At 37.6% G+C, this 15,407-nt stretch overlaps 1 protein-coding gene across 1 annotated transcript; it reads left to right on the plus strand.

Annotated features, from left to right (window-relative positions):
- The first annotated feature begins 3,387 nt into the window (after window positions 1-3,387).
- Window positions 3,388-5,412, plus strand: LOC142350412 (uncharacterized). Its single transcript, XM_075402259.1, has 2 exons — window positions 3,388-3,811; window positions 4,004-5,412. Exons 1-2 carry the CDS (start codon window positions 3,388-3,390, stop codon window positions 5,410-5,412), a joined length of 1,833 nt encoding a protein of 610 aa, XP_075258374.1.
- Window positions 5,413-15,407: the final 9,995 nt, after the last annotated feature.

Genomic DNA, 15,407 nt, shown 5'->3' on the forward strand with positions numbered 1-15,407 from the left:
AGGAATAAAAACCTTATGTATCTTATGAGACTCCCTAAGAAAATGAAAAAGGTTATAGATTATTGTGTATAAGGTCATCTGCAATTCTCAGCCGTACTTCTATCAACTATTGATAAAAAAATATTTTTTTCTCTAGTATTTCAATTAGTCTGGGTTGCCAAACCTGGTTTTAATAGAAAATAATATGTTGTGGTTAACAACCTTTTGACCTTCATATTGCGAGAGCTTCAAAACTTCAATTCAAGATGACTTCTTCAACAAACGCAACAATAAATTACCACGTGATTTGAACTAAGAAATCATAATTTCATCTGATTTTATCAACAACACTTGTTTCCTTTTGAGCTTGAGTTCTTCTTAAGCATAAAGCATTTAAATCTTTAAAGCGTTTAAAGCAAGTCTAATCAACAAAAATAAGTGTTGCAACGCAACATTTAATGGTCTGCCGAAAAATAGGTTAAGGATAAAATAGTCGAAGCATTAAGCACCCAAAGCATTCACTCTCTCAAAAATTTGTTGATAACCTTAAAAGGGGAAACTTAAAGGGAAATTGAAAAGCGGACCCCCCACTAGATACCATCATTCCCCCACATGTTATTCAAGTTGATTAACTTGTATAACTAGGTTGATTAACCTAAACGAGAGACCCGGTAGAGGATATCTAGTGGGGTAACTGTATACTCAAGATTCTGCATACTTTTTTTTGAAAAACTTCAGGGGAAGTCAATCTCTCTCTCTCTCTCTAGTTCTCACCGAGAACACGGTTTTTGTTAGCTTATTTTGCCCCCTGAAGTACTAAGACTAAATTTGCGCGTAAAAATTGGCCGCGCTTTTGCGGGGGGATAGATACAACCCTATATTTACAACTTTCACGCTGTTTTAACTTGTTTCTGAGCTTTTAGCCACAAAAGATTTACAACAACAGATAAAGATAAAGAATAAAGCCAAAGAATACAACTAAAGAACAGCATCAAGAACAAAGCAAGGAACAGTGAGACAACAGCATATCAGAAACATGCCAGAAAATCTAGAACTTCTTCGAAAGTCGCGTGGGGCTCAGAGAGGAGTTGCAACGAAACTCTACAATGAAGCAGACGGCATAATGAACAAACCATTCACACTTATCAATGAAGACGACCTTATTCGACTGCAGCAGATAGATGAAGATGTTAACTTCAATCACAGTCACCGACGACAACTTCGATGTTGCAATGGAAATTTTGCAGAACCGATACGACAACAGGAGATTGATACTTCGAGCCCACATCCATGGAATTGTCTCATATCAACCAGTTTCACACAAAAACACACGGGAATTACGAAAACTTGTCGACACAATGGAGGAGCACAGACTTTCTCTTCGGAACATGGGACAACCAGTTGAGCATCAGGACCCCTTTTTTGTCTACTTGATTGCAGAAAAACTGCCCACCGAAACACGAAAGTTTTGGGAGCTTTCTTCAAAGGGGAAAGAACTACAGACCTATCAGGAACTAAAGACATTCCTGGAGGAACGTGTTCAGGCGTTGGAGTCAGCAGCACCAAGCAACAGTTCATCAAATACGAAAAACGATCGCATACGCAACAAAATCATCCACAGAGACAACTTCACACTCATGTTACGACAACGAATCAGCAATGCGAATGTTGTGAAGAGGAACACAGAATTTTCAAATGTGGTAAGTTCAAAGGTTTAGGTGTCAAGGAGCGAGCCCAGCTGATCAAAGTCAAAGGACCTTGTTTCAATTGTCTAAGACCAGGACACCGAGCAGAGAGTTGCGATGGTTCTTCGTGCCGCCAATGTGGACAAAAGCATCACACGTTGTTGCATCGAGAAGATGCGCATCAAGTAAATCAATTGAAAAACTCGTTTGGAAACAGCCGCAAAGCCAACGCAAGAGATCAGGAGAAGGTTTCATCTGGAGCCTCCTGCAGTAATGCAGAACAAATAACTATCGATCAAAAGATAACAGCAGCTCTCACCCATGAAGACAAGACACAGGAAATTTTTCTTCAGACAGCAATTGTTCCTGTTAATGTTCAAAATAGTATATATATATAAATAGAAATAGTATATTTGCGAGCAATTCTGGACTCTGCATCTCAGAATAATCTTGTAACTGATGCTGCAGTACAAAGACTTCAGCTAAAGAGAAAGAGGAACAATACTCGTGTTTTTGGACTCGGAGGAAATGAAGTCTCAACTAATCGCGGATTTGTTGACCTTTGCCTTCAACCAAAAAACAAAGCACCAATTATCATTGACGCGTCAGTTTTAACGAAAATGACAAACGATTTACCTTCTCGGTACATCAACACAGACAATTGGGAGACAGTAAAGGAACTACAGTTGGCTGATCCCGACTTTAACAAGCCCGCCCAAGTTGATCTGATCATTGGAGCTGGACACTACGAGGACTTGATGGTTGGAAACAACAGACTGAAAGAACCAAACATCCCCGTTACTTATCGGCTCTCAGTATTCGGTTGGTTAGTAATTGGACGCGAAAACGTGCAAACTTCCAATTCTTCCAGTTTGCAAACCTACTTTGTGTCATCATTTGAAGACAGTTTGCAGCGTTTTTGGGAAATCGAGGAAGTGCCTGCAACTAAACATCTGACCGACGAAGAAAGAAGATGTGAAGAACACTTCAAGTCAACCACACGAAGAAGCCCTGAAGGAAGGTTCATCGTAAAACTGCCGTTTAAGAACGAAATTGGAGAACTGGGGGATTCCCAGCAGCAAGCACAACGAAGACTTAGAAGTCTCCTTCATAGACTTCAAAAACAGCCTGATCTGTACAGAAGATACAACGAGTTCATCAATGAGTTTATTAAACTAGGACACATGGAAGAAGTACCAGCAAAGGAGATGCTACTGCCAATAGAGAAAAGCTATTATCTCAGCCATCACTGTGTGTTCAAGGACTCAAGTACAACTACAAAGCTGCGTGTAGTCTTTGATGGTTCAGCAAAGACTACCAGTGGAATTTTTTTGAACGATAGACTGATGGTGGGACCCAAGATCCAGAAAGATCTATTCAGCATCCTGATCCGTTTCCGTATGTATCCTGTAGCCCTTTCAGCAGACATTGCAAAAATGTACAGACAAGTGCAACTGGATACCGAAGATAAGGACTATCATCGACTACTTTGGAAGGAACCGAACTCAACAGATATAAAGACATTTAGGATGACACGTGTCACGTACGGAATTGCGCATCACGAGGAATCTCAGCCGCAAACCTAGCCAAACACAGCCTTTGGTGGAATGGACCCAGCTGGCTAGAAAAAAGCGAAGATTATTGGCCGAAGTCAGAATCAATTGAAGAACATCAGCATGCAGTGAACAACGAAGTGCAAGGAGAAACACTGAAGCAAACAACAATGGTTGTTACTCAGGAGAACAACTCAATAGTTCAGCTAATTCATCGAACATCCTCATTTGGAAAACTGGTTCGAATTTTTTGTTATGTCAAGAAATTCATTCAGAAGGCCAAACAACAAAGCCAGAAAACCATTGCCAGCAGAACAGATCCAACAAAATCCGATACCAAATGCTACTCACAGAAGAGGAACCTATCATCAAAAAGATGTCAACAGAAAAAGTCGGAAGCTGCAATAGCATCTGAATTTCAGTCACTTCAACTCAGCTCTTCAGATCTTTACCTTGGACGGATTGCCATATACAGCCTGATTCAAAAACTTTACTTGCAAGAGTTTGATGCCATTGTTAGTCAATCATCTTCATCAATGACAGAAGGGAAAGGTAACAACATTCCGGAGAATGTGTATTGTCATAAACCCCTTGGTAAGGTTGAGGTAGGTAAAGTTGGTGAGGTTGAGGTAGGTAAGGTTGAGGTTGGTAAGGTTAAGGTAGGTAAGGTTGGTCAAGGTGAGGTAAGTAAGGTTGCTGAGGTAGGTAAGGGTGGTAGGGTTGAGGTAGGCAAGATTGGTAAGGTTCAGGTAGGTAAGCTTTGTACAGCTCAATTAGGTATTTCAGATAAACCAACAAGATTCAACGATTTGCAGCAACAAGTAGGTACAAGTGAAGAAGAATTGATCAACAGTACCACAAAACGAAGAATAAAGATTTTGCCAAAAAGAGGACGACTTTTCAAACTTTCTCCCTTCTACGACCCAGACAATAAAGTTGTTCGCGTGGGCGGACGACTAGCAAATTCGCCATACAACATAGACAAGAAGTTTCCTGTCCTTATTCCCAAAGATTCTCCAATCACAGTGCTCCTGATTCGGGAAGCTCATGCAAGGAATTTACATGGAGGCCCACAGTTAACATTGTTTTATCTTCGACAAACAGTTTGGATTCCCGGAGGACTATCAGCTGTTAAAAAAATTATTTACAACTGCAAGCCCTGCATTCGCCACGACGCCAGGATTCTTCAGCCTCAAATGGGAGATCTGCCAACAGAACGTGTTGTTTCATCATTTGCTTTCACCCACACTGGTTTGGACTACTGTGGACCTTTCAGCATAAAAGACAGCAGCGGAAAATTGCAGAAAACGTATGTTGCCCTTTTTGTATGTTTCAGCACAAAGGCCGTCCATATGGAAACAGTGACAATGTTGACCAAGGAGGACTGTCTGCACGCCATAAAACGTTTTACAGCACGACGTGGACTGCCCGAAAATATTTATAGTGACAACTCAAGGACTTTCATTGGAACTCGGGGAGAAATTGAGTTTCGTAAATTATTAATGGACAGAGAATTCAAGGAACTGGTAGATGCCTTCCCTACAGGACATCAGATAAACTGGTTGACAATTCCTCCACGGACGCCTCATTTTGGAGGTCTCTGGGAAGCCGCAATAAAATCCATGAAGAGACATTTTTACAGGACTGTGGGGACAACAAAGATGTCTTTTGAGAATTTCACAACCCTGATCACTCAAATTGAGGCCATCCTCAATTCTCGCCCACTTACAGCCCCCTCTAGCGATGCCAATGACCCCTCAGCACTAAAACCCGCTCATTTTCTTATTGGACGCCCACTGACAGCTTTGCCGGAGCCATCTCAAGAAGACAACCGGACACTGAACAGAAGGTTCAAAAGCATCAACAACATTGTCAGACAATTTTGGAAAAAGTGGTCCGTGGACTACTTGACAACACTTCAACATCGACCAAAATGGCAGGATAACAAACATCAGCACGCCATCAATGACATAGTTATCATCAAGGAAGACAACACGCCTCCAATGCTATGGCCACTGGCAAGGATTACAAAAATATTCGACGGAAATGACAAGATAGTACGAGTAGTCCAAGTTAGAACGCAAACAGGACTCTACATACGACCAGTAAGCAGACTGGTTCCATTGGAGAAGGAGAGACCAGAATCTCAGTTACCCAAATGGAAGACAGCGGATGAATCAATGGATGATGATTGACCAGTCAGCAGCACAACCCAATTCAATACAACAAGACCGGAAGATAAGCGTTCCTTAGACAATGAGCAATCAATATTCAAGTCAATATCATCAGCATTCATTATTCGCAATATTTTGAAGTCTGTAAAGCTAATTGTAAATCATTCACCTTCATGACATCAACGACAATGACGACAACAATGATGATGATGTTGATAATGACCACGAGCATGATGATGATGACAACGACAAAGACGACAACGATGACGACTACGGCGACGAAGATGACAACAAGGCAAACAACAAACAATTTTCAGAAAACAATTTCCTCGTCAAAAATTTTCTGTGAAATGTCTTGTGTCAAAGGTCTCAAGTGACTTCAATATTACTTTTCAATTGAACTCGTTCAAGGAGGCCGGGTTATGTTGTGGTTAACAACCTTTTGACCTTCATATTGCGAGAGCTTCAAAACTTCAATTCAAGATGACTTCTTCAACAAACGCAACAATAAATTACCACGTGATTTGAACTAAGAAATCATAATTTCATCTGATTTTTATCAACAACACTTGTTTCCTTTTGAGCTTGAGTTCTTCTTAAGCATAAAGCATTTAAGTCTTTAAAGCGTTTAAAGCAAGTCTAATCAACAAAAATAAGTGTTGCAACGCAACAGTATAAGTGAAGATACAGTGTTAGCAATTCCTGACACCAGATACCCCTTCAATGTTCATGTAGATGCATCATCAATTGTTGTGGGTTCAATCTTAGTCCAAGAATTCCCTACCGGAAAACGGATAGTTTCGTTTAATTCTCGAGTTTACACAAAAGATGAGCAAAAAATGGGTACAACAGCTAGAGAACCTTGTGGTGTAATTTCTGCTCTACAAACGTATGAGCATTATATAATTGGTTCCCCACGTCCAGCGTATCTCTACACAGACCACAAGCCCCTATTGTATCTTTGGGGACGTAAAGGAAAATTATCTCATAGATTTTTCCGCTATAAACTTGTCATAGCACAATTCCAAAATTTGAAAATAATCTGGACAGAGGGCAAAAACTTAATCTTTCCAGACATTCTAAGTAGAAACGTCTCGATAAAAGACTTAGACAAATATCAACTGAAACACAAAAAAGTTCCGAAAGACATAAAATTTTACGATGAGTCAGGCAACGAAGAAAAATACTTCGTGTTGCATGACAATGAAAAAGGACAGAAAAACAATTGCTACCCCATTCTAAAACAAACTTTTCAGGGTGTTAAAAAATTGAATTTTGAAAATGAACAGTTTTTTCAGACAAGCTATAAACCCAGTGATCGAATTTGTTCAACTTCGGACATCTCAGAATCCTTCTTGAAAGGAAATGCAATAAACCACTATCGTGAAAAATTCCCACTAAAAGAGGCAATCTTAAGCGAACAAGACGACAGTGCAAACTACTACTCTGATTTGTCTTTAGAGTTTGATGATAATTTAGAAAAAGAAAAAGAGCAATTTGAAAAAATTTCTACATCAGAAGACGACTCTTTGCTAAATTCTGTTGAACTGTCAGAGTTAGAAATAGATGACATGAGACTTGAGCAAGAGGTTGAAGCAAGCAACGCAAGTTTTGATAGAATATCAAGTGTTCGACTAGCAAAACCAATTTGTGAAAACAACGAAATTTCAGATTTAAAAGAACTCATTGAGAAATTATCTAGTTTTGCTAAAGATATAGACTTGAACATAACAGCAATAAGCCAGGAACAATTCAAAGGCCCAGTTATTCAGACTGTAAGACATTTTTTTGAATCAGTAAACAAAGATGAGAAAAACGTAAAATTTCGACAATCAAAAGCCATGAAAACATACTTGAATAATTTTGAAAAATCTTTGCCTAATTGGAAAAATTTTATGTATTAAACAACCAACTGAATATCCAAATATTCAAAACATCAAAATATGCGCACCATTATCCCTCTTCTTAAAAATTTTTGAATTAGCTCACCAAGATTCGCTTTCTGGACACTCTGGAAAAGATAAAACATTGTCAAGCATAAAACGCTTTTTCTATTGGCCAGGTTTAGATAAATGGGTTTCTCACCTAATAGCCAATTGTTTAGACTGAAAAAAATAAACAAAAGCGCAAAGACTTAAACGAAGCACCACTTGAAAAAATGACAGAAACTGTACCTTTCCCCTTCCACACGGTACCTATAGATCACAAAGGTCCAATAAATCCACCATCGAACGGAAATAAACATTGCTTAGTAGTAATTGATTCCTTTTCTCGTTACATCCAAGTTTACCCAGTTTCATCAACATCAGCAAGAGAAATTTTTTCTTACTTTTGGTATACCACAAAAACTTGTGTATGATAAAAGATCAGCCTTTATGAACGAAGAGTTCACAAGTTGGACTCATGAACTTGGAATTACGCATGCTCCTAGAACAGCATACTCTCCCTGGACCAACGGAAAAGTTGAGATCCAAAACAAAAACACCTTGGCACACATTTCCGAATCTTTTTTGAACAAGCTAATCGTAATTGGAGTGACTTAGCACCAAAGTTCGCGTTTGCTCATAACACAACAGCACACACTAGTACAGGATTATAACACTACAAAATCGTTTTTGGCCAAAAGCCCCAAATTCCCCTTTCTAAATTTTGCAAAGATTTACCACTCCACAAGCATTCAGAACAAAGTAGCAACAACGTTCAGATAGATAAACTACTAAAACCAAAACTAAGTAGTTCATTGCTGGCTCGTGAAAATCAATTCAAACAAATTTACAAAACTGCATACAAGAGAAGCCTTGAAGTTAACTCCAAAGCACATCAAAACAGAAACAAACATAAACAAGGTAAGCCTTTAGACGTAGGACAAATAGTGTTAATGGAAAATCATACATTCGAGGACGGAAAATCCAAAAAGATACATGAACTATGATCAGGACCGTATGAAGTAAAAAAAAATTGACAAATGTAAATTACGAAATAGAACTTGTTTCAAACAAAACTGTCAAAAAAGTTGCTCATAGAAACCATCTAATTGAGTACTTCCCAATCGAAAACGCAATTTCAGAATTAGTTGCTGACTATGTTTTAAGGAATGAAAACTTCCAACCGCTCTACGAAAATTTAATGAATAAACAAGTTGAAAAAGTTAATAAGCCAGTGGATAAATTTTCCTTTCAACAACCCTTCACTGAAACTGAATTTTTCCCAGTAGACAATTTTACAAGTAATACGGATAACATACAAAATGAAATTCATCATGAGAAAACACTTGAAGATAACAGTACCACAATAACAAAACCTGACTCAAGATTTTAAGAAGGTTTTTTAACTACGTTTGTAGACAACACACAAACAACTGATAACCGTAGTCGTAGTAGAACTAGAAGTTCTACTCCATATCCCGAAACACGTATTCGTTTTGCAGATCCACCTGACATTAGAGTCAGCCCTGTTAGAACCCAAACCCGTGTACAATCACCAGAAGCAAACCGAACTCCCTCGGATGATCAACGTTCATCTCGAATCGATCGTCGGATTTCGGGACGATTGAAAAAAACTTACTACTCGCTACCAAGCGGGATTTGCTTAAATCTTACCTTATATCTTTACTTTAAAGGTTCAATTCATCGGAAAATTAACTTCCAAGGCCTTTTCTCTTACTTCTTCCAGACTTATTCTTAGCTTTCTGACACTAAAAAAACCAAAAATTCAGTCAATCACTAACAAAATAAAGTTATTATGAAAAACAAATTTAACAAATATTTAACTTTTTTTGTCTTTATTGTTGTATCTTTTTGTAGACCCTCAGTTAGGAATGAGTTGGATGACATTTCCCCTATGTTAAAATTTTTCATTATGACTGTTCAAAAATGAAAGAAAGCAAAATGTACGCTTTAAATCAAGTCGCTCAATGCAACATTAAACCGGAAAGTATTAAAGTTGCACCTGCAACGGTGACACTGTATCAAAGATCATACAGAACAAAAGTAGAGGCAGCGATGTGTCGAGTAAAATCGCAAGCTTTAAGATGGCACTGTGGATTTTTATCGCACCCTTCTTTAACATATGACCAAATTTCTCTTACAACTGACGTCATAGTAACTCCAGAAGAATGCAGACGTGCAAACAAAACAGGAAAAATTGCAATAACAGAGTACGATAGAACTTATAAGTTAGACATTTCAAATGAAGTTTCAAAACACCAATACAAACACGGTGGTCTGAATGAGGACGACCACTTAGAAGATAACACAGATTGCTCTTCGTCAGGAGAAGTAAAATTTTATTCCTTTGAAACACAAATGCAAAGAGTTGAATTCGAAATTGATGAGGAAACAAAATCAGTTTTTACCCCGTTAGGATTAAAACCTCCATGCGAATTTAAGGAAGGAGGTTGTGAAACAACATCACTAGACCCCTTCGCTTACTCAAGGGATGTGCCAGAAAATTGCATTGTTACAAAACTTTTCACTCAAGTCGCAAAAATGATAAAGTTCACAAACGAACCGGATCCACCACAATACTACATCATAAGTACGCACGACATGCAAAATGATGTTTATCGTTTGCAAAACAACAAAAAAAATAGACCACACGCGAGACATAAAACTGAGGATAAATAATGAAAGAAATTATATTTGTGGAAAGCCTACTCCTTTGTTTATTACAAACTTTGATGATTTATTTGTTTTTTCTACAGGCGGATTTGATATGAATACGGAAAAAACCTTGATTTCAAAAAAAATGTTAATTATTACAAAATGCAAGTCGGCACCGACAACAAAATAAGGTTGAACGGTTTTTACGAGACACCTAAAAACGAGCTAGTTGGTAGCCAACATTTTGGAAATCATAAAAAAAATTTTGAAAACGTTGGAAAAGACACTATCGATTATGATGCTCATATGCGTATGAAAATTACTTTCATGATGTATAAGGTCTATCGTGATTTGGAACAGTCTGACTTCCTTATTTTACAAAATATGGGCGAGCTCAGACGCACTCAAATCCAAATGATCAATGCATTGTCTTACGAAAACAATAGATTGGCCGGATACATGTTAACCGGAAATCGTTCAATGTTTTTAGAAATTGAAGGTGTTATAGGTGTTCTATATCCGTGTCGAAAGAAAATTTCACCGCTTAAAGTACTTGATCACTGTTACGACCGTATTCCGATCTTTTATGACGGAAAAACTATGTTTGTTAATCCTGTTACGCGCCAAACATTTCCATTTGCAAATGAAATAGACAGTACAGATACTTTCAAAAACTTGTTTCAACTTGATTTAGATAATAATAGTTCTTGGTATCAGTTGATGCCGGCGCCAGTTCCTTTTAAACCGACCGCTGTTTTTGCTCCACAACAAATTGGTTATATTCAAAAAATCCCAGATTATGATTCTCGTCGTGCAGGTATTTACACTGCAAAACAATTAAAAGATTTTTGGAGAACAATTTTGCACAAATCTGCATCTAATTCAGTTTTGAAAAAGATTTCTCGAACCGTGCTTCAAAACGCAAATATTGACAATAGTCACGCGATATCCATCGCGCAGCAGATCTCAATAATCGATTATATCTAGATTCAATGTTGTCACCATCTTTTTTCCTTGATCACTTTAAGAGTACTTTGGAGAAATTGGCTATTACATAGAAAGAGCCGGACTTTTGTTTGCATGTTTCATGTTAATCAAGTTTTTGATCGATGTTGTAATTTTTATTTTAAGAGCTTTTGAGATACAAAAACTGTCGAAAAACACTATCGGTTTTTGGAAAACATTACTAGGAGCCTCGTACAATTTGTTTCTACTTTCCATTGTAACATCAAATTATTAAACACCTAAGGACGATGAAAACTCTGATAACAATACAAACAATGAACCAAACAGAAGTCGATACCTCTAGCATACACCAGATCATAACATCTATCACGACAACAGTCAAATTGAATTGTCACCATTCACTGCCCCTGAAGTAGCATCACCTCCTATGCCAGAAATACCACATCTTTACCCTAAAGTTCCTACTGAGCAAGAAGTAAATGCAATTTCTCCCCCATAATTCAATCATTCAATTAGTTTTCTTTATACTTAAATAATTACATTTAATCAACTTTTATTAGCCTAACCTATCTGTTTCAGCATTATGATCTGAGATGCAAAACTTTAATGATCTTTTCGTACCTGAATACCATAAAGGTTTATTTTTTAAGTTTCACGAATTTTATGGACATTATATTAATCTTTTATACCTGCTTATGAAAACTTAGTGCATTTAAAAATTAGCGCACCCAAATTTTCAGACCTAGTAGACATATTAATTTATTCAGACCACGAAAAAATTTATACTCTTGAGGAATTTTTACTTGATTGTGAATATGGTCTACTCGATTTAGGAAGCAACATCCACTTTCATTTATAAAATGATGCACCTCGATCTTCAAAAGTCCCTTCGGGAACTGATTATTTTATTTGCTATTTTATACGTTTTAACAAATTTTGCCTTATTTCTTAAACATTTCAGAGAACCAAACGTATTCACAGTACATTGCAAACACTTCGAGATCCATCAGCACGAGAATAACGGTTTTGAATGTACTTTTACTACCAAGGCAGTCTAGTAAGACCTTATCAAATCAATCGATCTTTTACTATCCATTTTTTCTTATCAAGTAACCCCCACCTTAGAAGTTTTGTTTGATTTTGTTGACTTTTGGGACGAAGGTTCGATAATAATACCAGCTTTTTCCCCTTATTGGACTTTTTTTTGATGCTTTCAGAGCAAAATTTAGATCAGATCCCCATTGACATCTTCAACTGGTAATGATTAATATACAGAATAGATCCCTTACCCTTAAATTGAATAACATAAAATATATTATCCTTGGATTATCCACCACCCATAACTCCTTCATAATTTACATCCGACAACGCCACAGCATTTTAAATCACTATCTAACTTTAAAAATTAGTCACCCCCAGATACTCGAAATAGCGCTATTCTTATCCTTTTATTCTAACGCCGAATTAACAATTAAATACCCTAGTTCCTTAATTTAAATCATGTTTTTCCTTTTAAACCAAGAATTAGCTGAAATTTGTAGTTTCGTGAAAACCTTCGAATCTTCCCTTCAAGCATTTATATTAGTAAACCTGAAAAACGTCAAAACCCAGAAACAATGAACCCTCTCAGTCTACCCCATTTCAGTTTACTGGAATTATTTCTTTTACCTCCTCGAAAGCGAGTCCAAATGTGCTAGAAGTATCGCGACAGAAACCAATAAATTAATATAATTATGATTTTTCACTTAAACCAGCATTTAGTCAGAATAACTGACATTAAACGTTCCTTTACAGATACTGATAACTATACCTCCCCTTCCTTAGAAATTTGTTATGTTAAAATTGATACCCAACAAAGTTTAACGAAAACCCTAACTGGAATTTCACCCTTTCACCCCGTTGGAATTTCTTTTCAAAAATAGAAAAATCGCTATTATTGAAATTAGATCAATTAAATCCCCCAAACAACTTCAATAACGAAACTATTTATCCATCTCGAGATTTTTAAAATGGGAAATTGTTTATCCTTCAGAATAGTTTTTCCCCTCCAGAACTCATCACGCCCCCCTATTGTCGAATATCGTGATGAATGTCCCATTTGTTTAGGAATTACTTCATGCTGGAAAAAATTGCACCCTTCCGACGGAGACTAACCCCCTCATCTAGTTTGCACTGATTGTAGAACTAACCTACTCAAACACTCTTCCCAACCAAACTGCCCCCTTTGCCTCCGCCACATTTATACGCTATCCCTTAGTTTTTATTACCGATGTTTTTGCTGCAACCAAATAAAGAAATGTGTCACCTCCTCCACTCACCCGCACATAAATGTCACCAGAACCTTGGACATTTTGTGTGTAATCCCTGTGCCCGAGAGAAACATAATTGCCCCGTTTGTTTGAAGAAGATCAACCCCCACGACGTTTGGTCGGAAAGTTCTTAAACAATGCACCCCATTGACTTCCCAATCCTTATTCTTCTCTCCTTCATCAACACCCTCTCTGTTGGCCTCCTCATAGAAGTCCTCCTCTTCTCCTCATCTAACGACCCTTCATCACTAGCAGGTATAAACTGTAACACAAAAAACCCAGCTGCGCAGGTCGTCGCACGGTTTGGAGTCACGAGGTCCGAAACCCGATTTTAGTCAGTTAAAACTGAAACAATCTGATTCAAAGCTTTAAACAAATAATTTTTTAATTAATGGGACATTCCGGTTTTAAAAACGGAAATTGTTTTCGAAATTTCAAATTCTTCAAATTTTTCTTTACTTTCTTTCCACCCCGGTGGGAGCTTCGCAAAAATTGATTATGCACATAATGTGTGATTGTATTCCTGTACTCTAAGAGTATGGTTTTGTTGGTACGTTAAAAAGTACGATTGTTTTCTTTTCAGCACAGCTAGATTTCGTTTTAACATTTCTTTGTAAGTGTATTTATATTTATGTTTGACAAGATGTCGAAAAGATCCTACCAGAACACAATCTCCACACTGCCAGAGGAGCAGTATGACCCCATCACAAACTGGATGAGTGATCTTCCACCACTCTCCAAAAAACCCCGAGCGATACATCCACGTCAACGTGGCAATTCCAAACATCAACAACAACATCAACAACATCGACAACAGCATCAGCCCCATCAACATCAAGGAACCTCAGTTGGACAGAAAAGCAACTCTCATCAAGCACCTGTGCAGCTTTTTCACAGTTCCATAGATGACGGATTTCCCACGGGAAAAGATTTTCCGTTGAAAGAAGTAAGGCTGGAACACCAACGGATGAGAGAGATGCGTCCATTAGACAATAATCCAAAATTCGTTATATCGTTGGATTATTCCCTCACTATGGATTATAACCAATGGTGTCTGTCAGAGGAAACAGTGATTAAGAATAAAATTACCGGCCAGACGATCACTGTTCCCACCGACACCCTACCAGTGATCCCTGACTTTTCATTGGTACCAATAATGAACCTGTGGAGAATTCGCTCCCGAAATGCCAACGAAAGGTCATATGAAGTCGCCCACAAGACGCTAGGCTGCTGGTTTCACGTCCCTTTTTCAAACCTCACAGCCTTCCCCGAAAACAACTCAAGCATGGCCGAAACAATTTCCACCACGGAATTAGTGGTTGAAAACTCCACATTCCGCAGACAACTCTGGGAGTCGGAGAACGCGCTGGCAGACCTTCAGAGCCAACTGAGCGCTCTCCAAATTTCCGCAAAAACAAACGACGACGAGAAGGAAGCCACGAGGAGAAAATTAGTTGTTTGTTCAAAAACTCTGGAAATTAGAGATTCTCAGCTGAAGACTCTAATCAAAAAGTCAAATGACCTTATTGAAGCAAATCAAAACATTGCAAAGGAACTGAAAGAGTTAAAATTTATAAAGAATAATTAACATAGAATTCTGATTTTGTAAACTTCTTTTCACCTTAATATTTATGTGAAGACTTATTTTCGTCTTTTGCTGTACTTGTAACCAACAAACTCTTTTGCTATTACTTTGTGTATGTGCCTCAGTAAATCTTCTATTTAAAGGCTACTAATTTTGTCGCACAGTATCATTGCTGTCTTTTAATCTTAATAATCTTAACTTTTGTAAATTTCTCCAACGAGCATATATCCTAGTATTTCTACTCTTTACTCACTAACTGGTTCTTAAATCCTATTAATTTCATAACTGGTGTATTAACTATTCTCTTTATACTAATGTTTTAAATTTTTCAACCGAGTAATTATTGTCTTTTTCATCAATCAACCTTCTAACTCTTGTGTAAAAAAATGGTCACTGTTCACTTATTACTTTTAATGTAAATTTTGTACTATAGAGCACAATTTTTCTCTTCTTTAAACCGGGGTGAGCTGTAGTATTGCTAATTGGATAATTGCCGCCGCAAATACCGATACTAAATGGAGCATAATTATTTAACGTCGACTTTGTGAACACTTT

This window comes from Convolutriloba macropyga, chromosome 12 (assembly GCF_964194025.1).
Source record: "Convolutriloba macropyga chromosome 12, txConMacr16.3, whole genome shotgun sequence".
Classification (NCBI taxonomy): Eukaryota; Metazoa; Xenacoelomorpha; order Acoela; family Convolutidae; genus Convolutriloba; species Convolutriloba macropyga.

Bases quoted from the DNA above. Each gene is read 5' to 3' on its own strand.
- LOC142350412 (XM_075402259.1), top strand. From the start codon at position 3,388: ATGGTTGTTACTCAGGAGAACAACTCAATAGTTCAGCTAATTCATCGA. The intron at 3,812-4,003 runs GTAAGGTTGAGG...TAGGTATTTCAG, and splicing joins GTATTGTCATAAACCCCTTG to ATAAACCAACAAGATTCAAC.